Source organism: Hemitrygon akajei, chromosome 4 (assembly GCF_048418815.1).
Source record: "Hemitrygon akajei chromosome 4, sHemAka1.3, whole genome shotgun sequence".
Classification (NCBI taxonomy): Eukaryota; Metazoa; Chordata; class Chondrichthyes; order Myliobatiformes; family Dasyatidae; genus Hemitrygon; species Hemitrygon akajei.
The window spans coordinates 99,107,013-99,132,474 of NC_133127.1; the positions used below are offsets into that span (position 1 = coordinate 99,107,013).

The 25,462-nt window shown below is 41.4% G+C and overlaps 1 protein-coding gene across 8 annotated transcripts in view; it reads right to left on the bottom strand.

Annotated features, from left to right (window-relative positions):
• klhl2 (kelch-like family member 2) overlaps positions 1 to 25,462 on the bottom strand; it is a 166,394-nt gene that overhangs the window by 106,740 nt on the left and 34,192 nt on the right. For 4 of the 8 annotated variants that reach the window (XM_073043089.1, XM_073043086.1, XM_073043087.1 and 1 more), the window contains exons 2-4: positions 21,833 to 21,958; positions 18,963 to 19,022; positions 18,609 to 18,715 (exon numbers count right to left, since the gene is read on the bottom strand). The exons of 2 other annotated variants lie outside the window; for them this stretch is intronic. In XM_073043089.1, the coding sequence (XP_072899190.1) occupies positions 18,609 to 18,715; positions 18,963 to 19,022; positions 21,833 to 21,958 (293 nt within the window). Of the gene's footprint in view, positions 1 to 18,608; positions 18,716 to 18,962; positions 19,023 to 21,832; positions 21,959 to 25,462 lie in introns of those variants that run through there. 2 more of the 8 variants (XM_073043088.1, XM_073043094.1) reach the window with 2 other exon arrangements.

Genomic DNA, 25,462 nt, shown 5'->3' on the forward strand with positions numbered 1-25,462 from the left:
ATATTTGAACACACCTGTCATGTTCTGGCTATTCATGCCCATTGTGCTAACCTGTACCATCATCTTATCCTTTATAAATATGCCTTCACCTGAACCTCCTCTCAAATTATTTAAAGCAGAATCCACAACAGTAACTATTCAATTCACCGGAATACTTAAAGACACCAGGATTCAGATGAAGCTCACCCAATGTATCATCTATTGCATTGTACTGCTGCTAAGTTAACAAATTTCACAACACATGTTGGTGATAATAAACCTGATTCTGATTTGGTCTTTTCACACAATTTGAACAGAGAATTACAGAGATCAGCAGCTCCTCACTCTAGTTCTCAGTGATCTACACCTCATTTTGAAATTGTTTCCTAAGCCTAAGCTCAGCCTGGGAAAACATCCACCCTGTATATGCCACATTCGAATTGGTGGAACAACACCAGATATTCCGTCTGGGATAACTCCAACCTGATGGCATGAACAGCAATTTCTCCAATTTGCAGAAATTGCCACCCCATCTCTTTCACCATTCCCCATTCCTCTCTCGTACCTTCTCTTACCTGCCCATCACCTTGCTCTAGTGCTCCTTCCCCTTCCCTTTCTTCCATGGCCTTCATTCCTTCTCCAGGCCCTTTATCTTCTTCACCAATCAACTTCCTTACTCTTTACTTCTCCCCCTCCCCCAGTTTCACCTATCACCTGCCACCTTGTGCTTCTTCTTCCACCTGCCCCCAGCTTCTTACCCTGACTTCTCCTTTCCTTTCCAGCCCTGATGAAGGATCTCAGCCAAAAATGTCAATATTTACACTTTTCCATAGATGCTACCTTACGTGGCCTGCTGACTTTCTCCAGTATTTTGTGTGTTGCTTTGGATTTCCAGCATCTGCAGATTTCCTCATGTTTGTCGATTTTACATGCTTCAATGGAATCTCCTTTCATTCTTTTAAAGTATAAATAAATATGACCATCTACTATCCAAGGAACTAGTCCGGTGAATCATCACTACTCTTTCTCTGGAATGGATATGCTCCTTTAGAGAGAAATACTGCAAATAAAAGTCCAGCTGCAATCTCACCAAGACTCTATTAAAGCATCTTGAAAACTTCTGAAACAATGAATCTTCAAATCAACTTCCTAATTAAACAACTTGTGCACATGAACACCCAAGTGCACTGGACAACAGCATTTCCAAACTCTTAGGAAATTCTCAGCATTTGTAATTCCTCTGATATGAAAGCCACTTGACAAGATTGTACTCTAAATACTGCCCATTTGCTCAGCTTGTCTATAGCCTCATGAAAGCCTCTTTACATTACTTGCACTCCTGTTTCTTTTGCATCATTAAAATGGAAAATGCAACATTTGGTCCCGACATGCAACCTTTTATATAATCAGTAAATTGGTAGGGGCCAAGCTGTGATCCACTAACATCCCACAACTTGCCAACCTGAGGAGGTGTTGACACTTAGATCTTGTATCTTTCATTTTCTATCCATATTGACCAATCAACCCAGACTAGTACAGTTCCCCAATGTTGTCCATTCAAACTCATGTTCAATGACCTCCTGAATCTTCCAAAAATCCAAATGCATCACAAACACTAGGTTCCTCGTCACCAGCTTTACCAGACATACACTCACAAAACACCAATGTTACTCAAAGATGCTTTCTTTTCCACAAATCCATATTGCCTCGTCTCAGTCATTGTTTTCCAAGTGAATTAATATTTATTATTTTTTCCCATAATTGACAGTTCAACCACTCCCCCTTTACATATTTGTGCCTTGAAGTTATGAACAATTGCTGCAAATAGTGCATTATATCTTTAAATGTCGACATTACTATACCCTTTCAATTGTGTAGTAGCTAACATGCCTTTCATACTGTCATCCTTTTCTTTGCCAAAATAAGGTGTAGACCATTTAGGACTAAACTGAAGATAAATTTCTTCAGAGATTAATGATTTTGATAATTTTCTACCCTAAAGGGGAAGAGAAGACAAAGTTTCAGTCATGACTGATAGATTTCTGGTTTTGAGAGGAATCATGAATCCAGCAACATGAGAATGCAATACAGGAAAATGGCCAGTGTTAAAATCTTATCATGTCCTGATTACTCTTTACAATATCATTAATAAACACCCTTATTGCACAATCCAGAGCCTAAAATAGACTGTTCTCTCATTGGTTTCTCAGTATAGAATCAAAATCAGGTTTATTATCATTGATATATGTGGCGAAATTTGTTGTTTTGTGGGCGCAGTACAAAGCAACTCAAAAATCACTACGTTACAAAACTAGTGGTGCAAAAGGCAAATAACAAGATAGCATTCATGGATCATTTAGAAATGTGATGACAGAGAGGAAAAAGCCAGGAGAATCAGGTATATTAAACTGGGAGTTGTGCAATGAACCAGAATTGATTAGAGAGCTTAAGGTAAAAGGCCACTCAGGAGAGAGTGATCATAATATGATTGGAATCACCCTGAAATTTGAGAAGGAGAAGCTAAAGTCAGATGTACCAGTATTACAGTGGAGTAAAGGGAATTACAGAGGCATGAGAGAGAGTTGGCTAGAAATGATTGGAAAAGAACACTGGCAGGGATAACAGCAGAGCAGCAATGGCTGGAATTTCTGGAAGCAATTTGGGAGGCACAAGATCCCAAAGAGGAAGAAGTATGCAAGAAGTATTCTAAAAGGTGGGAGCCGAACTGAAGTGACGGAGGAAAGGGACATTGGCTCACAAATAGAGAAAGCTTGGAGACAGTGCAAAAGGGAGGATAGGCAGGTGATAGAGAAGGGACGCACTCAGACCGATGGTTTGAGGTGAGTCTATTTTAATGAGAGGAGTATCATGAATAAAGCAGATGAGCTTAAAGTGTGGATCAGCACTTGGAGCCATGATGTTGTGGCCATTACAGAAGCTTGGTTGGCTCAGGGACAGGAAGGGCTACTTCAAGTGCCAGGTTTTAAATGTTTCAGAAAGGACAGGAAGAGAGGCAAAAGAGGTGGGGATGTGGCACTGTTGATCAGAGATAGTGTCACGGCTGCAGAAAAGGAGGAAGTCATGGAGGGGTTGTCTATGGAGTCTCTATGACTGGAAGTTAGGAATAGGAAGGGGTCAATAACTCTACTGGGTGTTTTTTTAATATAATAGACCACCCAATAGAAATAGGGATATCGAGGAGCAGATAGGGAGACAGATTCTGGAAAGGAGTAATAATAACAGGATTGTTGCAGTGGGAGATTTTAATTTCCCAAATATTGAATGGCAACTTCCTGGACAGAGGGGTTTAGATGGGGTGGAGTTTGTTAGGTGTGTTCAGGAAGGTTTCTTGACACAATATGTAGATAAGCCTACAAGAGGAGAGGCTGTACTTGATCTGGTATTGGGAAATGAACCTGGTCAGGTCTCTCAGTGAGAGAGCATTTTGGAGATAGTGATCATAATTCTATCTCCTTTAGCATAACATTGGAACAGACAAGCTAGGGAAATGATTAATTAGAGTAAGGGGAAATATGAGGCTATCAGAAAGGAACTTGGAAGTATAAATTGGGAACAGATATTCTCAGGGAAACGTAGGGAAGAAATGTGGCAAATGTTCAGGGGATATTTGCGTGGGGTTCTCCATAGAAATGTTCCAATGAGACAGGGAAGGGCTGGTAGGGTACAGGAACCGTGGTGTACAAGGGCTGTTGTAAATCCAGTCAAGAAGAAACGAAGAGCTTACAAAAGGTTCAAAAACTACGTAGTGATAGAGATCTAGAAGATTACAAGGCTAGCAGGAAGGAGCTTAAGAATGAAATGCCAGAAGGGCCCATGAGAAGGCCTTGGCGGACAGAATTAAGGATAACCCTAAAGCATTCTACAAGTATGTGAAGACCAAGAGGATAAGACGTGAGAGAATAGGACCAATCAAGTGTGACAGTGGAAAAGTGTGTATGGAACTGGAGGAGATGGCAGAGGTAATGAATACTTGGCTTCAGTATTCACTACGGAAAAGGATCTTGGTGATTGTAGGGATGACTTGCAGCAGATTGAAAAGCTTGAGCATGTAGATATTAAGGAAGAGGATATGCTGGAACTTTTGGAAAGCATAAAATTGGATACGTCACCGGAACCAGACGACATGTACCCTAGGCTACTGTGGGAAGCAAGGGAGGAGATTGCTGAGCTTCTGGCAATGATTATTGCATCATCAATGAGGACAGGAGAGGTTCCGGAGGATTGGAGGGTTGCAGATGTTGTTCCCTTATTCAAGAAAGGGAGTAGAGATAGCCCAGGAAATTACAAACCAGTGAGTCTTACTTCAGTGGTTGGTAAGTTGATGGAGAAGATCCTGATAGGCAGGATTTATGAGCATTTGGAGAGGCATAATTTGATTAGGATTAGTCAGCATGGCTTTGTCAAAGGCAGGTCGTGCCTTACGAGCCTGATTGAATTTTTTGAGGATGTGACTAAGCACATTGATGAAGGTAGAGTCGAAGATGTAATGTATATGGATTTTAGCAAGTCATTTGATAAGGTACCCCATGCAAGGCTTATTGAGAAAGTGAGGAGGCATGGGATCCAAGGGGACATTGCTTTGTGGATCCAGAACTGGCTTGCCCACAGAAGGCAAAGAGTGTTTGTAGATGGGTCATATTCTGCATGAAGGCCGGTGCCCAGTGGTGTGCCTCAGGGATCTGTTCTGGGACCCTTACTCTTCGTGATTTTTATAAATGACCTGGATGAGGAAGTGGACGGATGGTTTAGTAAATTTGCTGATGACACAAAGGTTGGAGGTGTTGTGGATAGTGTGGAGGGCTGTCAGAGGTTACAGCGGGACATTAATAGGATGCAGAACTGGGCTAAGAAGTGGCAGGTGGAGTTCAACCCAGATAAGTGTGAGGTGGTTCATTTTGGTAGGTCAAATATGATGGCAGAATATAACATTAATGGTAAGATTCTTGGCAGTGTGGAGGATCAGAGAAATCTTGGGGTCCGAGTTCATAGGACACTCAAAGCTGCTGCGCAGATGGACTCTGTGGTTAAGAAGGCGTACGGTGCATTGGCCTTCATCAATCGTAGGATTGAGTTTAAGAGCCGAGAGGTAATGTTGCAGCTAGAGGGGACCCTGGTCAGACCCCACTTGGAGTATTGTGCTCAGTTCTGGTCACCTCACTACAGGAAGGATGTGGAAGCCATAGAAAGAGTGTAGAGGAGATTTACAAGGATGTTGCCTGGATTGGGGGGCATGCCTTATGAGAATAGGTTGAGTGAACTCGGCCTTTTCTCCTTGGGGCGACGGAGGATGAGAGGTGACCTGATAGAGGTGTACAAGATGATGAGAGGCATTGATTGTGTGGATAGTCAAAGGCTTTTTCCCCCAGAGCTGAAATGGCTAGCAAGAGAGTGCATAGTTTTAAGGTGCTTGGAAGTAGGTACAGAGGAGATGTCAGGGGTAAGTGTTTATGCAGAGAGTGGTGAGTGCGTGGAATGGGCTGTCAGCGGCAGCAGTGGAGGCGGAAACAATTGGGTCTTTTAAGAGATTCCTGGATGAATACATGGAGCTTAGAAAAATAGAGGGCTATGAGTAAGCCTAGGTAGTTCTAGGGTAAGGATATGTTTGGCACAGCTTTGTGGGCTGAAGGGCCTGTATTGTGCTGTAGGTTTTCTATGTTTCTATGTAAACCATGGCTAATAAGAGAAGACAAATATGGCATGTAATAGAACAAAAATTAGTGGGAAGCTAGCGGATTGGGAAGCTTTTAAAAGCCAACAGAAGGCAAATAAAAGTCATTAAGAAGGTAAAGGCGGAATACAAAAGTAAGCTAGCCAATAATATTAAAGAGGACTCCAAAAGTTTCTTCAGATACATGAGGTATAAAAAAGGTGAGAGTAGATATCAGACCGCTGGAAAACAATACTGGAGAGTAGTAATGGTGGACAACAAAGTAGTGGACGAACTGAATAAGCATTTTGCAATAGTTTTCATTGTGGAAGTTACAAGCAGTATGGTGGAAGGAGTCGTGAAGTGTGTGAAGTTACCCTAACTAGAGAGAAGGTTCTTGGGAAGCTGAAAGGTCTGAACGTAGGTAAGTCACCTGGACCAGATACAACCCAGAGTTCTGAAAGAGGTGGCTGAGGAGATCATGGAGGTATTATTAATGATCTTTCAAGAATCACTAGATTCTGGAATGGTTCTGGAAGACTGGAAAACTGCAAATATCACTCCACTCTTCAAGAAGGGAGAGAGGCAGAAGAAAGGAAATGCTTGACTCAGTGGTTGGGAAGATATTGGAGTTGATTATTAAGGATGAGGTCTCAGAGTATTTGGAAGCACAAGATAAAAATAGGCCATAGTCAGCACAGTTTCCTCAAGGAGAAAATCTTGCCTGACAAATCTATTGGAATTCTTTGAAGAAATAAACAGGATAGACAAAGGAGAATTGGTGGATGTTGTGTACTTGGATTTTCAGAAGGCCTTTGACAAAGTGCCATACATGAGACAGCTTAACAAGCCCATGGTATTACAGGAAAAATTCTAGCATGGATAAAGCAGTGGCTGATCGGCAGGAGGCAAAGAGTAGGAATAAATGGAGGCTTTTCTGGTTGGCTGCCAATGAGTAGTGGTGTTCCACAGGGGTCTGTGTTGGGACCGATGTTTTTTACATTATATAATCAATGATTTGGATGATGGAATTGATGGCTTTGTTGCAAAGTTTACAGATCATACGATAGGTGGAAGGGCAGTCAGTTTTGAGGAAGCAGAGAGGCTACAGAAGGATTTAGATTAGGAGACTGGGCAAAGAAATGGCAGATGGAATAGTGTCAGGAAGTGTACGGTCATGCACTTTGGTAGGAGAAATGAAAGGGTTGAAAGGGGTCCTGTGCAGAATCCCCTAAAGATTTATTTGCAGGTTGAGTCTGTGGTGAGGAAGACAAATGCAATGTTAGGATTCATTTCAAGAGGACTAGAATATAAAACCAAGAATGTATTTGAAACTTTATAAAGGACTGGTGAGGCCTCACTCTCTAAATACTCTTTAGAGAGTATTTCAAACAGGTTTGGGTCCCTTATCTCAGAAAGGATGTGCTGAAACTGGACAGGGTTCAAAGGAGGTTCACAAAAATAATTCCAGGTTTGAACGGCTTGTCATGTGAAGTGCATTTGATGGCTCTGGGCCTGTAATCACTGGAATTCAGAAGAATGAGGGGTGGCCTCATTGAAACCTATCGAATGGTGAAAGGCTTTGATAGAGTGGATGTGGAAAGTATGTTTCCTATGGTGGGAGAATCCTAGACCAGAGGACACAGCCTCAGAATAGAGGAGTGTTCTTTTAGAATGAAGATGAGGAGGAATTTCTTTAGCCAAAGAGTGGTGACTCTGTGGAGTTCTTTGCCATAGCCAGCCATGCCTTTGTGTATATTTAAGGCAAAGGTTGATTGGTCAGGGCCTTGGGGAGAAGGCAGGAGATAGGGGCTGAGAGGACAATCGGATCAGCCATGATGAAATGGCAGAGCAGACTCAATGAGCCAAATGGCCTAAACTCACTCCTATACCTGTTGGCTTTATGCCAGTGTTAGAACCCTATAGCAGTCGCAAGCAGTTGTAATTATTTTGTTACTATGAGGATCCACAGGGTAAAAGTAAAGGCATCTTGGCCCTCATATTTGTCCAGCAGGTACAAGGTACTTGTAGCATCTACAGATAAGAAGAGATAAAATGGGTGGATAAGCAACCTAACTACCACATTACACTGACATTAATCACCAGTTCTAACTTACCATCTACAAGCATACAAGCACAGCTACAAATAGAATCAGAGACAAACAAATATAGTAACAGGGCAATTATTACAGACCCTCTCTGAATGTGCACAACATTCATTCATTAATGGCACAAATAAAAGTAAATCTAGCAACTCAATGTTACAGAGCACTAACAATATTGGAAGGATTTGCAGTAAGGACAGATAGATAGGGTTAAATTTGTTAACAAAGAATGATAGCAATGGTGAGAAGAAATCTGGATGGAGGCCGATAGCAAGCAACAGAAGACCCCATAGAGAGAAATCTACAAACCCCTAACTGTTGTTATACTGTAAAACAGCTTAAAAACTCAGAGGGGGAAAAAAAGTTTGTAAACCAGGAAAGTATCACTGAGGGAAAAAAAATAACAGCAAACAGATTTCCAGAGTAAACCAACAAGAAACATAAAAGCACCTTTTCAAAACTATGAATATATTGACTGCAGGAGGATGAAGCAGGTGGTCGATGAGCCAGTCCTCAGAGGATCAGAGGTAAAGAGGGTTAGCAATTTTAAATTCTTCAGTGTCTTCATCTCAGAGAATCCGTAGAGAGCAAGTGCAATTTCAAAGAAACACAGCCATGCCTCTGCCTTCCTAGAATTCTAAAACTTTGACAAAATTCTATAGACATGTGGTGGAGAATGCATCACAGCCTAGTATGGAAACACCAATGTCCTTGAACGGAAAAGTCATTATAATAATAATAATAATAATAATAATAGATATAGCCCAGTCCATCACAGGGAAAGCCCTGCCCGCCACTGAGCAGATCTACCATCTGGAGAGCACTGCTGCAGGAAAGCAGCATCCATCATCTGGGATCCCCACCACCCAGGCCATATTCTCATCTCACTGTTGCCATCAGGGAGGAGGTTTGGGAACAGTTATTACCCCTCAACCTCAGATTCATGAACCAGAGGGGATAACTTCACACACCCCAATACTGAACTGATAACACGAACTATGGACTCACTTTCAAGGACTCTTCATCTCTTGTTCTGTATCTATTGTTTATTATTAATGTTGTATTTGCAGTTTGTTCTCTTTTGCACATTGTTTGTTTGTCCAGCTTGTAGTGTGCAGTCTTTCATCGATTCTATTGTTCCTTTGTATTTACTGTGCATGCCAACAAGAAAACGAAACTCAGGGTTGTATACGGTGACATACATTTACTTTGCTACTGCTGCCTGACCAACTGAATGTTTCTAACATACTGTTTTTACTTCAGATGTCCAACACCTGTAATTATTTTTGATTTTTAAAAGACTGAGTACACTACAGCCAACTTAACTGAGGACATGCAAAGCAGACAAGGAAGAAACATGGGAGCAGGATGCAATGGTAACATGCATGGATGAGGGCAAAAACTTGGGAGAGGGGGTATGTAAGGTTATCCACTTTAGTGAAATAGTGTAACAACATCAATGATCTCGGTACACCATGGAGGTTCTGACGCCGGCAAACACGAATTGTTCTACGCATGGTTCACTTCTGACAACTCCATAAACAAACATAACAAAATAGACGTCATCGATGAACCCCTAGGAGCCAAAGAAACACAAGCCAATAGAACTCAAAGGTCAACTGAATGTGTAATCAATCAGGACCAAGGCAGGCACTCCCAGAGAGAAACACCAACAACTGCACACTGAGGATGTCACATTGACTGGTGATGAAGCATCTACAAGCTAATTAGCAAGCTCGGTGTAAAACAACACATTGATAAAGAGAGGGAGATTACAGAATGTTGCTGTAGAGGAATCTAGGTATTCCTTTACATGAAAGAGTTAGTACAGAGGTCTTGGAATTAGAAAGGTAAATGTAAATTACAAAGGGGCTTAATGACAGCGAGGGAAAAAATATCACCCATTTAAGTAGTAAGGAAAAATGTAAGAGAATCATGCCCCTTTAAAATTCTCTGCTCAGAGCTGTGGGGGCTAAATCATTGAACACACCCAAGGCAATGACAGATTTTTAAGCCTCTAGGAGAGGCAAGAGGCTAGGCGTTTAGGCATAGAGTGGAGTCGAGCCAAAACCAGATCCTTAAAAACACTATGTAATGATGAAGCCAGGTTCAAGTATAACAAACAAAATACTTCTCTTTCTTCCCCCCTTCTATCCCACCCAAGGCATGTATACTGAAACCTAGAAAGAGACAATTAAAAGAAAGGATTTTAAGTATTAAATCATAGAGAAATGACACAAAATGGAATTTTTAAAAACGCATATAACTAGGGTGATGGACTTCTTAAAAATTTTGGTCTCCATGTTGGAATGATTGCTAGGGAAACCATCAGAAAGAGTCATCTGATCAGTTACCAGTCCACTTGCCAAGATTTTAAAATACATACACAAAAATAGTGATTGAAGATAAGCATGTTTTACATATGTTTGCATTATTTTCATCCATTTGTCATTCTACATCCGACACCTTAACTGCCCAATTCTAAACTCCTATATTATTAATAATAACTGCAGGGGTCAGTGTTTCATCGGCTACCTCTCATGTTATATGTTAATGATCTGGATGACAGAATTGATTGCTTTGTGGCCAAGTTTGCAGATGATGCAAAGAAAGGTGGAGGGGCAGGTAGTGTTGAAGAAGCAGGGAGTCTTGCAGAAGGACTTGGATGGATTAAGGGAGGGGAATATGGTGTACATTCATGCACTTGGGTAGGAGGAATAAAGGCAGATTATTTTCTCAACTGGGAGCGAATTCTGAAATCAAAACTGTAAAGGGAATTGGGAGACCTAGTGCAGGATTTTTTAACAGTTAACTTACTGGTTAAGTCGGTGGCAAGAAAGGCAAATGTAATGCTAGCATTCATTTCAAGAGGACTAGAATATAAAAGCAAGGATGTTATGCTGAGGCTTTATATAAGGCATTGGTCAGATCACATTTGGAATATTGTGAACAGTTTTGGGCAGCTTATCTCAGAAAGGATGCAATGGCGTTGGAGAGGGTCCAGAGGAGATTCACAATGATCCTGGGAATGGAAGAGTTAATTTATGAGAAGCATTCAATGCCTCTGAACCTGTATTCACTGAAGTTTTGAAAAATAAAAGAATATCTCATTGAAACCTACCAAATACTGAAAGAACAAACAAGAGAAAATCTGCAGATGTTGGAAATCTGAGCAACACACACACAAAATACTGGAGGAACTCAGCCGGCCAGGTAGTATCTATGGGAAAAAAGTACAGTCAATGTTTCAGGCCGAGACCCTTCGGCAGGTCCATAAGACCTGGAAGGAGCAGACTTGGAGAGAATGTCTTCAATAATGGGAGTGTCTAGGACCAGAGAGCACAGCCTCAGAATAGAAGCACATGCAAAGTTAATTTATTACCTTCATTTTATCCTGGGCCCAACATACCAATGCAATTACAAACCCCATTTCCAGAAAAGTTGGGATATTTTCCAAAATTCAATAAAAACAAAAATCTGTGATATGTTAATTCACATGAACCTTTACTTAACTGACAAAAGTACAAATAAATCAATAGTTTTACTGACCAACTTAATTGTATTTTGTAAATATACACAAATTTAGAATTTGATGGCTGCAACACACTCAACAAAAGTTGGGACAGAGGCATGTTTGCCATTGTGTTACATCATCTTTCCTTTTAATAACACTTTTTAATCGTTTTGGAACTGAGGATACTAATTGTAGAAGATTTCCAATTGGAAATTTTGTCCATTCTTACTTGATTTAAGACTTCAGCTGCTCAATAGTCCGTGGTCTCCGTTGTCTGATTCTCCTCTTCATGATGTGCCATACATTTTCAATAGCAGACAGATCTGGACTGGCAGCAGGCCAGTCAAACAAAGCCATGCTGTTGCAGCCCGTGCAGAATGTGGTCTGGCATTGTCCTGCTGAAATAAGCATGGACGTCCCAGGAAGAGACGTCGCCTTGATGGCAACATATGTCTCTCTAAAATCCTAATATACACCTCAGAGTCAATGGTACCTTCACATACATGCAACTCACCCATGCCATGGGCACTGATGTACCCCCATACCATCACAGATGCTGGCCTTTGCATCTTTCGCTGTTAACAATCAGGATGGTTGATTTCATCTTTGGCACAGAGAACTCGATGCCCGTTTTTTCCGAAAACTAGCTGAAATGTGGACTCATCTGACCACAGCACATGGTTCCACAGTCTTTCGGTCCATCTGAGATGAGCTCGGGCCCAGAAAACTCTCCAGCATTTCTGCATAGAATTGATGTATGGCTTCCTCTTTGCGTAATACAGTTTCAAGTTGCATTTCTGGATGCAGCGACGGACTGTGTTAAGTGACAATGGTTTTCCAAAGTACTCCCGAGCCCAGGTGGCTATAATTGTCACAGTAGCATGACGGTTTCTTAGGCAGTGCCGCCTGAGGGCTCAAAGATCACGCACATTCAACAGTGGTTTCCGACCTTGCCCTTTACACACTGAGATGTCTCTGAATTCTCTGAATCTTTTCACAATATTATGTACTGTAGATGTTGAAAGACCTAAATTCTCTGCAATCTTGCATTGGGAAATGTTCCTTTTGAACTGACTAACAATTCTCTCACGAATTTTGGCACAAAGGGGTGAGCCACGACCCATCCTTGCTTGCAAAGACTGAGCCTTTGATGGATGCTACTTTTATACCCAGTCATGATACCTCACCTGCTACCAATTAGTCTGCTTAATGTGGAGTCTTCCAAACCGGTGTTACTTGAATATTCTGTGCACTTTTCAATCTTATTTTAACTCTGTCCCAACTTTTGTTGAATGTGTTGCAGCAATCAAATTCTAAATTTGTGTATATTTACAAAATACAATTAAGTTGGTCAGTAAAACTATTGAAAATCTTTTCTTTGTATTTTCGTCAGTTAAATAAAGGTTCACATGAATTAACATATCACAGATTTTTGTTTTTATTGCATTTTGGAAAATATCCCAACTTTTCTGGAAATGGGGTTTGTACAAAGAAGGCATGACAGCAGATACATTCATTAGGGGTTTAAAGAGATTTGACATGTCACCAAAGACACTCACAGATTTCTACACATACAAAAAAGCTCGATGAACTCAGCAGGTCGGGCAGCATCCGTTAAAAGAAGCACACTGCTTCTTTCAACGGATGCTGCCCAACCTGCTGAGTTCATCCAGCTTTTTTGTACATCTTGATTTGACCACAGCATCTGCAGTGCACTTCGTGTTCACAGATTTCTACAGATGTACCGTGGAGAGCATTCTAACTGGCTGCATCACCATCTGGTAAGGGGGAGGAAAGGGGCACACACCAGATCGAAATAAGCCTCTCCAGGATATCAAGGAATGATGCCTCAAAAAAACAGCATTCATCAAGGACCCCCATGATGGGGTCATTGCAGAGTATCTATTGCAGGGGTCAGCAACCTTTTTGCCTCTGTGGGCCGGATCGTGTACTGATGAGTGGCCGGATAAATGCCATAAAAAAACTTGAAATATGGAATTATCCATTTAAATACATCTAGTTATGTTTTGCCTCAAATTAATGAATAATGCATGCTAGAAAACCCCGTGGGCCACAGGTTGTCCACACATGATCTACTGCATTGTACTGCTGCCACATAACAACACTTTTCATAACATGTGCCAGTGATATTAAACCTGATCCTGATTTTTTTCTTCAAAAAAGTACATACATGTTATCATATATGACCCCGAGATTCATTTTCTTGTGGACATTCACAGTAGAACAAAGAAATACAATAGAACCAATTTAAAACTACACAGAACTTCCCAGCCGCCTCGATTCGGCCCATACTCGCCATGCTGCTACCATCCTGCCCCTGTGGCACTTCAGTTCACACCGCAAAAGATGCCAGGTCGCACAGGCGGTTCAGGAGCTCAATTACGAATGGGAAGTTACAGGCTATTGATTGCAGTGACCACATCTGAGAAAAAGTGTGATTAACATAGCAATCTTACTTCCAGCAAGTAGTCGCTGTAATTCAGCAGCACCAGTGGTCAGTTCAGTGTTGAGGTCAGTGAAGTTATCCACACTGGTTGAAGACAGCAACTATTCCTGAACCTGCTGGTGTGAGACCAAAAGCTCTAGCACCTCATTCATTCCCAATGGCAATAGCAAGAAGACAGCACTGTCTGGATTGTGGGTGCACCTCTCCTGTGACGGTGCTCAGTGGAGGAGAGGTTTTGCCTGTGATGGACTGGGCTGAGCCCACTACTTTTCATTGGCTTTTGCATTCTTTGGCTTTGGTGTTTCCGTACCAGGTCACCATGTAACCAGTCACAGTAATCACAATTCAGTATCTATAGAAGTTTGTCAATGTTTGTCAACATGTTAAATCTGCACAAAATTTAACAAAGTAGAGGCGCTGCTGTGCTTTCTTTGAAAAGACATTTACATGCTGGTCTCAGGACACACCTTCTGATACAATGCCAAGGAATTTAAAACCACTGACCCCCTCCACCTCTGAATTAGCTCATGGGCCTCTAGCTTCTTCCTACTGTAGTGAATCAGCAGATCTCTGGTCTTGCTGACATTAAGGAAGAGGTGGTACCATTCAATCAGATTTTTCAGTCTCCCTCTTATACACCAATTTGTCACCACTGTGGTCTTGCCAGCAAACTGACATATGGCAGTGGAGTTGGACTTAGCCTCACAGTCACAAGTACAAAGCAACTAGATTGGGGGTGGGGGAAGGAGGAAGCACTCAGCCTAGGATAGAGATGAAGAGGAATTTCTTCCGTCAGAGAGTGGTGAACCTGTGGAATTCATTGCCACAGGCAGCTGAGGAGTGCAAGCAGGGTATACTTAAAGTGAAGATTGAAGTCAGAGCGTCAAAGGTTGCTGGGAGAATGTAGGGGAACGGGTTGAGAGGAAAAGTAAATTAGCCATGATTAAATGGTGGAGCAGGCTCAATGGCCCCAGTGTCCCAATTCTACTCATATGTCTTATGGTCTTACATTCGTAATAATTGACAGCACTAAACTAACAATGACTTAATGACTAATTATGACTTCTACAATAAAAATTCAGTTGGAAAAAAAACCAAAACTGCAGAACTAACTACGACATAAAAGTAAATAAGTTAGCCAAATGGGAAAATAGTTGAGAAACTGAGAATCAGCAACATTGTGAACAAAATAATGCCAGCAGATTTATTACTAGGCTTCAGCATCTAAACCCATAAATAATTTTAAAACAATTTCCACAAAATAAAATAAAATGCATACATTCAACCACATTTACTCAGGGAAAAATTACTATGAAATCAATGCATTATCATTCCAAGTAAATACAGCAAATACTGCAGGGATATTTTCCCCATTACTTCCTTCTGGGTCTCTTCACTTCTACAACAGCACCAAACATGCAAAGGTCACCCAAAGCAGCTCACCTTTCAATTTTTCTTTGTCCCGAGTGGAGAAATAACTTCTTTGCTGTCCTGAACAATCCAACATTACATTCACACAATAAATCAGTTCTCTCACCTTACACTAGACTGGTTGTTCCAATGTTGTTTCTCAGGTCAAATGTGTGGAGGAATTCAACTGCCTCAGTGATCACCGTCCAGTAATACTTCAATCAATTGCAAAATGCCTCCAGAAGGCACAAATCCACAGCTGCCTCACGGTGACTTGGATCAGCTTCAATTTCCCACCGCTGTCTGTAAGGAGTGTGTATGGTTCTGCCCCGACATTCCAAAAACGTACAGGCTAGTAGGGTAATTGGTCACATGGTGTAATTAGATGGCATGGGCTCAACTAGCCAGAAGGGCCTGTTACTGCCATTTATCTCTCCAATTTCCCAGTCTCTTCACTCTGCTCGCGACAACAAGAACAGCTACTTCCCTCCAACCATCCTGTCCTTGTTCCAACTCAGTCACTGGAGTTTAGTAACACTATGATCACCCTCACACAAAAATAAGGCCTCTAGTTCATCTTACAGACAGAGGCAGGTGGAAGACTGATAGAGGCAGACAAAATAGATGTAGTTAGGTGTGTGTGTATGTATGTAAATCCAAATAGCTCTTGTATTTCTGCTCTTCACCACCCTCCCCCTCTCCGTCCCCTACCTGGCTCAAACTGCCCACCATCCTTCACCAAACACCTACTCCCTCAGAATTCACCACTCCCTCTCTCTTCAAACTGGCTATTTCTTCTCTCCAATCTCAGTCCAGATGCGGCGTTTCGACTGAAAACATCAACAATCCCAAACCCTCCTGCAAATGCTGAGTACCTCCAGCGCGCTGCAGCTCCAGTAATGTGCTTCGTTAGTGCAAACTTTCATTTCCAACCACGCCTTTTTGGACTCATGCAACTTGCATCGAAATTGTGCACAGATAGAAGCCTCTCAAATAGCGAATCATTTTTCTTCCATTTGACAGATGGAATGCAAACCTAAAGGTGAATGTTTTTCTTTCACCATGTTTGAAAACAAATACTTAAAAAGTGGAGTGATTTTCCAGAGTAACAGCATTGTGCCTACACTGCTACTAATTCAGTCAACTTGGACACAGATCTTTTCAAGAGTTGACAACTTAAGAACGCTACTCAAATGTCTGAAACAGTATTCACCATGAAAAACATTACAATGCAATTCAAAGTATCATTTATTACCAATGTATACAGTATACAAATTTGAGATTTGCTTTCTTGCAGGCACCCAAAGAAACACATAGAACCCACTTAAAGAAAAACCCTACACAAGACCATCATGCGTGCAAAAAAAAGAACAAATTGCACAAATAACAAAAAGTGAACAAACACAAAGAACATCAAACTTCATACCAGAGTCCCCAAAAGCCATAAGCCACTGAGGCGAGTAAAGGCAGTCCTGGAGCCAATGGCTGTGGTCACAGCCACTGATTCAATCAGTTCAGCACTGCATCAATGTCTGCAGGCCAAAGCTGTAGCTTCAGTTACACTCTAAAGCGCCTCGATCAAAGCACGCAAATAGAAACATAGAAATCTACAGCACATTACAGGCCCTTCAGCCCACAATGCTGTGCCAACCATGTAACCTACTCTAGAAACTGCCTAGAATTTCCCTCCTACATAGGCCTTTCTTTTTCTAAGCTCCATGTACCTATTGAAGAGTCCCTTAAAGGAACCTATAGTATCCACCTCTACCACCTTCGCTGGTAGTGCATTCTACGCACCTGCCACTCTGTGTGAAAAACTTCCCCTGACATCCCCTCAGTCCAAGCACCTTAAAACTATGCCCCCTCATGTTAGCCATTTCAGCCCTGGGAAAAATCCTCTGGCTATCCACACAATCAATATCTCTTATCATCTTATACACCTCTATCAGGTCACCTCTCATCCTCCATTGCTCCAAGGAGAAAAGGCCAAGTTCACTCAACCTATTCTCATAAGGAATGCTCCCCAATCCAGGTAATATCCTTTAAATCTCCTCTGCACTCTCTCTATAGTATCCACATCCTTCCTGTAATTAGGTGACCAGAACAAAACATAGTACTCTAAGTGGGGTCTAACTAAGGTCTTGCATAGCTCTTGAACTCAACCCATGGTTGATGAAGGACAACACACCATACGCCTTCTTAACAACACTGTCAACCTGCACAGCAGCTATGAGTATCCCATGGACACAGACCCCAAGATCTCACTGATCCTCCACACTGACAAGGGTCTTACCAATAATATTATATTCTGTCTTCAGATTTGACCTACCAAAATGAACCACTTCACACTTATCTGGGTTGAACTCCATCTGCCACTTCTCAGCCCAGTTCTGCATCCTATTGATGTCCCACTGTAACCTCTGACAGCCCTCCACACTATCCACAACACCCCCAACCTTTGTGTCATCAACAAACTTACTAACCCACCTTTCGACTCCCTCAGTTATAAAAATCAGAAAGAGGAGGGTTCCCAGAACAGATCCCTGTGGAACACCACTGGTCACCGACTTCCATGCAGAATATGAACCATCTACAACCACCCTTTGCCTTCTGTGGGCAAGCCAATACTGGATCCACAAAGCAAGGATCCCATGCCTCCTTTCTTTCTGAAGGAGCCTTGCATGGGGAACCTTATCAAATGCCTTGCTAAAATCCATACACACTACATCCACTGCTCTACCTTCAAAGTGCTTTGTTACATCCTCAAAGTCATCAATCAGGTAAAGCCTGTTCAGTGCCAAAGACAAGAAATATCAAACAACATCTGAAGGAGAGTCCAACACCACAAGCTGCCAAGGCAACCGAACCTGGGGCCCCAAGACTCGAGCACCTTCCGCCGGCAGCAAGGAGACTAGTCAAACACAGGCAGACTGCACTGAACAGCCATTCATTTCTGCTCTCATCCTCAACAATTTAAATCTTGCCAAGAGAACCTCTCAACAAGCAGTTATACAAGCAAAATATTTGAAATCAAATTAATGGCCTTACCGTCACTCTTGTTACACTTTGTTTTATTCTACATTACAAATCAATAAGTTTGAACAGGCTAATGTTCGTTCGTGGTTGGCACCCTGGGCAAGGGAATGAAGAAAGCCAAAAAGCACCTACAAGTTGATTATCATGGAGGGTATCACAGACAAGATCAAATAATAGACAATTTTTGCTGCTTCTGAGCCAATGCCATCGAAGCTGTAGCAGAGCTTGATCCGATCGTAAACGTTTCCTCTATTTGGGAAATATCTGAATTCACTCTGGCATGACCATTTCTCCCCCCCAACCCCCGAGAGGAAAAATTAAAAGACCAATTGTGCAAAGGCATATGCTGGAGGGAACCAACAACACTAGGTGCCACTGACCATATCAAATCACATGCAAAACACACACCACTAGCTGGTGCTACAATACCTGTAAACATTGCATGGAAGTATGGACTGCAGGCTGCCAGAACGACTCTGTGAGCCGGGATCTCGGTATCTTCAGCTACAAGTGTTACATCACACAAAAGATTCTGACTGTAAGAGAGCACAGTGGAGATTAATTGAAGAAAATGTTCAACATTAAACACAGCGCTATAATCAACTCCATCCTGCAACTTCCTGGATACGCATTTACAACAAGTATGGAAAAACCCACATTTGGGGCTTTCAGAGTTTGGTCTAGAAATTAAGCTAAAAAATACAGAAATTGATTATTACAATCAGAATATTTCTGAAGGGAAAGTTATGCCAAAGATATATCAGTTCACTCCAATTCACCTACCGCCGAAACAGGTCTACAGCGGATGCCATCTCCTTGGCCTTACACTCATCTCTGGAGCATCTGGACAGTAAAGACATCTATGTTAGATGATTGCTTATTGACTACAGCTCCACCTTCAATACTATAATTCCAAGCAAATTCATCGCCAGACTCAAGACCAGGGAGTCAACACCTCCCTCTGCAACTATATCCTCGACTTCTTGACCAAACCACTGCAATCACAAAGGATGGGCAGCAACACTTCCACCATGATTATTGTAAAGACCAGTTTAGAGTACTCATGGTAGAGGTTTTGCTGCCCCTCTCCACTCCCTGCACAAATTGTGAATTCAAGGTTAGATTCTCCTCTAACCCCATCTACAGGTTTGAAGATGATACTGACATAGTGGGCCATATCTCACATAATGATGAGTCAGCATACAGAAAGGAAATAGAGAGCTTAGTGACATGGTGTCATGTCAACGATCTTTCCCTCAATGTCAGCAAAACAAAAGAACTGGTGATTGACTTCAGGAACTGTAGCAGAGCCCCTATCTACATCAATGGCGCTGAGGTTGAGAGGAACTGGAGCTCCAAGTTCCAAGCAGTGAACATCACCAATAGCCTGCCTGGTCCAACCACAGATGTCACGGCCATGAAAGCCCTCCAAAGCCTCTACTTCCTCAGGTAGTAAAAAGAAATCTGGCACGTCTGACTCTCAGTGAATTTTATTGATACACCAACGAAAGCATCTTATACAGATGCATCTTGGCTTGGAATGGCTACGACTTTGCCTGTGGCCAGAGGAAACCGCAGAGTTGTACTCAGCACATCACAGAAACCAGCCTCCCCTCTACGGACTCTGTCTACACTTCTCACTACCTCAGTAAAATGGCCCACAGACATACTCTCTTCTCCCACCCTCCCCCCTCCATTGAACAGATGATACAAAGCCTGAAAGCATTTCCCACTAGGGTCAAGGACAGCTTCTATCCTACTATTGTAAGATAGGATGGACTCCTGAGCTCTTGTTATGAAATAGTACATTACTGTCTACCCGCATTGCACTTTCTCTGCAACTTTTTCACTTTATTCTGCTTTCGGTTTATGTTTTACCTTGTACAACCTCAGTGAACTGTGTAATGAATTCATCTGTTTGCACAGTGTGCAGGACGAGCTTTTCACTCTGCATCAACTGTTCTGACAGTATTAAATCCTTTCCAATTCCAGAATATTAAAAGGGGACAGGGCAATAATTTTTCTCCGACAATTTTCAAGAGAAATGATATACAAAATTGCATGGACAGATATCCATCTATTCCTATTTTCTACATAGAAAGACATGACTTGGTAAGTATTATCTAGCTGTATTTTGCCAAGCACTCAAAACTAGTTCTGTTGCTCTCTTCTCCGATGCTGCTTGACCTGCTGTGCATTTCCAGCATTCTCATATTTTACACAACACTTCACAAACATTAGGGAAATTTACATTTCAGGGCATATTTTAAAAAAAAAACACATTTCAAAATACATAAGTGTCAGTGCTATAACCAGAAAAAATGCTACTGTATAACATCTGGAACATTGTCTGGCACACTTCCATGACATTCAGTTGACTGAACTTTGAGATTCTGCTAACTATTCTACTTAGAAACAAGAATTTAAAAAAACACTTCCATTTGTTAGATTATAATTCCAATTTTCCAGAAGTTTTGAGGCAAAAATAGGAGTCTGAACACTTAAAATATCTCACATCATTGTCAAAATAGATTTCAATGAGTCACCAAGATATTCTTGATTTCTCTCCCACTCAAAAACATGCACAAGGTGCAGTTAACCTTTGCTTTGAACTTCATTCCCATTGAGATAGTTCCTTTACCCACACACAAGTGAATTCCCTGGAGAAAAATCTGGCCTTCATTTAATAATGTGCAGAATATAAAATAGAACCCCAAAGACTGACATGAGTAACAGATTCTGCAGAGGGAAAAACTACTGCTCAGTGCACCTACTCTGTAAGCAATAAAACAGAATCTTTTCTCCCACAAGATGGATGTCTGAAAACTTATTATGGATAAATCGAATTCATGAGCATGACAGCAAAACTGAGGAGCTACGCCTATCAAATGCGAGCAAAAAGAGCTCCAATCTGCTCATTCAAAGGGGAAAATATTGGAGGATGCCAGCTAATACTAATCCTGAGATTACAGAACGATTTAATAGTGTAGCAAACAGAAAGAGATTTTCACCATTAGCATTAGATTATTGCAAATAAATCCAAAAAGTAATTGCGAAGAAACCAGTATCTCCATGGAATGGTTACATCATAGAAGTTGGTACTATAAGGTGAATGTATATTTGCTTTTAGATGAAATCTAGATGAGCACAAAGGAGAAGGAAACAGAATAATAACATTATGTGGTAGGCTGAAGAAAGGAAGGAGAAAGTTTGAATCAAACTGTGTTTAATTTTGATGTGTAAATGTCTTTTAATAACGAAGGGGTCAAAAGAATAATCTGTTTAAAACCATTACTGTTGAATTAAATAAAATACTTAGGATTTTGTATTTCTTATAAACTAGCCAACTGCTCATATTACAGTTGTCACTACTAAGCAGTACACAAAGAGCTAATTCTCCTAATTCCTCACTGAGCTCCAGGCCTCCAGTGAATCAGAGTAGATACCACTGTAAGACAAAGAAGGGAAGGAACAAGTAAAAATAGATATTTCCATGACTGCAAGACTGTACTAAACAGTAAACCTGGCAGCAGATTGCTTGACTATAGAAATGCAATTTGCTTTTTTAGTCTTTGCAATTTGGTTCAGCAACTGACACCACAATGGATATCGAGAGACAAGCTACCCATGGAGAAGATTAATTCAGTTCATACCTTCTCAGTTCATTCATAACTTTAAAAGCTTTTTTCAGGTGACGAGGATTCACAGTAACTGGACACTGTTTCTCAGAAACATCATCCTTTGGGTCATGGCGTTTATGTTGGCATAGTTTTGTGCACCTGTAAGCAAGATTTAGGATTAACTATCTGTTCATGAATGAAGCATGACTGTTCAGTAAGCTTGAGCTTAAATGTGATTACTCTAAAATTGATCACCTTATGCACCTTCAAATGACAGCCATTCTATGCCTATGTTGTCCTGTGCAATTACAAAGAGCTATTTTAGGAAAGAAATCCTAAAAAAGTTTGAATGCATGAAGAAATGCATACAATTGAGGCTGCACCATAACTACCCAACATATGGAATGGTACCCAAAAGTTCAAAAAAAGCAAAATTGCATCATTCAGCTCAGCTCGTGTTGTTCCAACCTCTTACATACCTCTAATTTTTTTTTTACCCACCAGTGGTGGTCATATCCAAGCTGCCTGGGGACCACACCTCTTGGCCTCCAGGTTTGCTCTTTGAAGTCAAAACTCTGACCATTGTATTTTGCCTTCTAACAGTAACGTGAATCACTCTGGGAGATCTTTACTATGTTAAAACTATACAAATATAACCTGTCATTTTACCTGGCAAGAAGAAAATTGATTTCATCTCAAAATCAAATTAATTAGATTTAGTTGTGTGGATATCAATCTCATTAGATGTGGTACTCCCAGTTTAGATTTTTCTCAACTAAAAACAAAATTACATTCATTTTACATTTCAATTTCATTGTCCAGGGAGTAGAGGAAATGAAAGATAATAAGTCTTCAAAACACATACCTTGGGAAAAGTACATTATCCATCATTAAAATATTTCCCATTTCTCTCCCACCCAAGATCATACATCACCTGCAACCAACCATCTCCCAGAACTACAGCATTGCCAATATAACTAATTACAACTTTCCCAGAAATTACCTTCCTCATGGAGAAGCAGAAGAACAAAGAAAAATAAGGAACAACAGCACATTCTGCTTCTTATGCCTGCTCCAGCATTCGGTAAGAACTTACAACTCACTGCCTCTTTCCTACATTCTCTCCTTATGCCTCGATCAACTATGGTCTAAAATTTTCATACTGAATCTTCAGTGTACTCAACAGCTAAAATCTCAACTGTCCTCTTGGGTAGCGAGTTCCAAAAAATTCATTGTCCCTTGGATGAGGAAACTTCGCAACCATGTTATGTTCTTATTTTGAGACTGTAGCACTTGGTTCTAGACTCAGTAACCACAGGAAATCAACTCAGCATTTATGTTATTGAACAAACCTATAAAACTATAGAATATTGAAAGGCCTAGATATGGAGAGCATGTTTCCTATAGTGGGGGACTCTTGGACCAGAGGCACAGCTTCAGGATAGAGGCACATCCATTTAGAAGAGAGATGACGAGGAATTTCTTAAGCCAGGTGGTAGTGAATCTGTGGAACGCTCTGGAGGCCAAGACACTGAGTATATTTAAAGCAGAGTTACTTACTGCCCATTATACCACTGACGTTTAGGGCAGCAATGAAGGTCCTCCATCTCCAGTAGTGTTCATCGTGTCAGTGGATTGGCTTTCGCTACTGTCAGTCATGCAAGTCCCAGGTGGAGATTCAGGAATATCATCACGCTCTAATGTAGAAGGATTTTTCATTGCTGTTTCTGTAACAATTTTGTTTTACCAGTCGGAGTTGTTAACCCTGAGCCGAACCCTGAACCTAGAGGACCGGTGGACCACTCTTAGTCTGCCCTCTACCCTTGGACCTGTTTGGCATAGGCGACCTTACCAAAAGCCAAAGCATACCAGCCAGCGTAGCTCTCCAGGTCAATGAGGCACACAAGCTTCCAAACCCTACAACAAGGTTGTGATCCTCTTGAAAGTTAAAACAAATGTTGATAGGTTTTTGCTTAGTAAAGGTGTCAAAGGTTATGGGGAGAAGGCAGGAGAATGGAGTCGAGAGAGGTAACAAATCAGCCATGGTTGAGCGGACTCAATGAGCCAAATGGCCTAATTCCACTCCTGTGTCTATGGTCTTATTAAGCCTTATAAGAATTGTGTATGTTTTAATAAAATCACCTTCCATTCTGCTAAACACTAAAATGTTTAAGCACAATCTGCTTTCTTATGAGAAACACCAGAATCAACTTGGTGACTGTTCATTGCATTTCCTCAATGTTAGCTCATCCTCCTCCGTCAACAAATCTCCACACAACAATCCGGCCCAGTACAATTGTAGCAAGATATCTTTATTCTTATACTCAAATCTTCTTGTAATTAAGGCCTCTCATCTGTGTTTAACTGTCTGCTGCATGATTTTCATCTGAAATACCAATGCCCCCCTGAACACAAACACTCTTCCATCCCTCATTTTTCCACACTCTACATTTTTCATTTGGCACCTTTTGCCACTGTTCGCCCATTCACTCTATTCATCTCTACCCCTCACAAGTTCATAAGATAGGGGAGAAAAATTAAGCCATTCTGTCCATCAAATCTGCTGTCATTCCATCATGGCTGATTTATTATCCCTCTCAACCCCATTCTCCTGCTTTCTCCCCATAACATTTGACGCCCTGACTAATCAAGAACCTACTAATCTATACATATATCCAATAACTTGCCTTCCACTGCCATCTGTGGCAATGAACTCTACAGATTCACCACCCTCTAGCTAAAGAAATCCCTCCTCACCCTTGTTCTAAATGGATGGCCCCTCTATTCAGAGCCTGTGCCCTTTGGTCCTAGTCTTCCTACCATCAGAATTATCTTCACACCTACACCACCTTGGCCTTTCAAAATTTCAACGTGATTCCCTCCACCACGACACCGCCACCCCCCCCCCCCCCCACGATTCTTCCAAACTCCAGTGAGTACCAACCCAGCGACAAAAACTCAGCTGTTAACCCTTGCATTCGCGGAAACATTCTCATGAACCTCCTCTGGACCCTCTCCAATCCCAGCACATCTTTCCTTAAATAAGGGGCCAGAAACTGCTCACATTTGTGGCAAAATGGTGCCAGCGATGTGTTGTGGGCTGCTTACAAAACTTCTAAATGTCCTCCTTTGAATTATTCTCACCATAATCTGCAGCCTGTAGGCAATGCAATTTTGATCAGTCTTAACAAATGAGCAATTTCCTAGTCTTCTGATGGAATCAGTGCATTTAACTCTCAAGCATGCAAGCATGTACCTTTAAGTGGATGAAGATACATCACCAAGGCTGGAAGAGAGAGAGCTGATGAGGACTCCAAGCCAGGCTAAGACAGAGGGATAAATTCCTTCTACCCAGCATCTTCCTGGTAAATATACAGTCGCTAGAGAGCAAGACAAGATTACTACATGGAAGGGAAATGAGGAATTATTCTGCTCTGTGTTTCAGAGAGAAATAGCTGTATCTGGCATGTCCAAAGAGATCAGCAAGACTAGAATGCTTCTTGATACACAGGGTAGACTGAACTGCTGATTCGGGGAAGGCAAAAAAAAAAATGGGGATCATGATAAACTCTTTGTGATGCTTGGACGTGGCTGCTTTGTCACATTCTTGTTCCCACAACCTGGAACATCTAATGATTAGCAGCCAACCATTCTACTTACCAA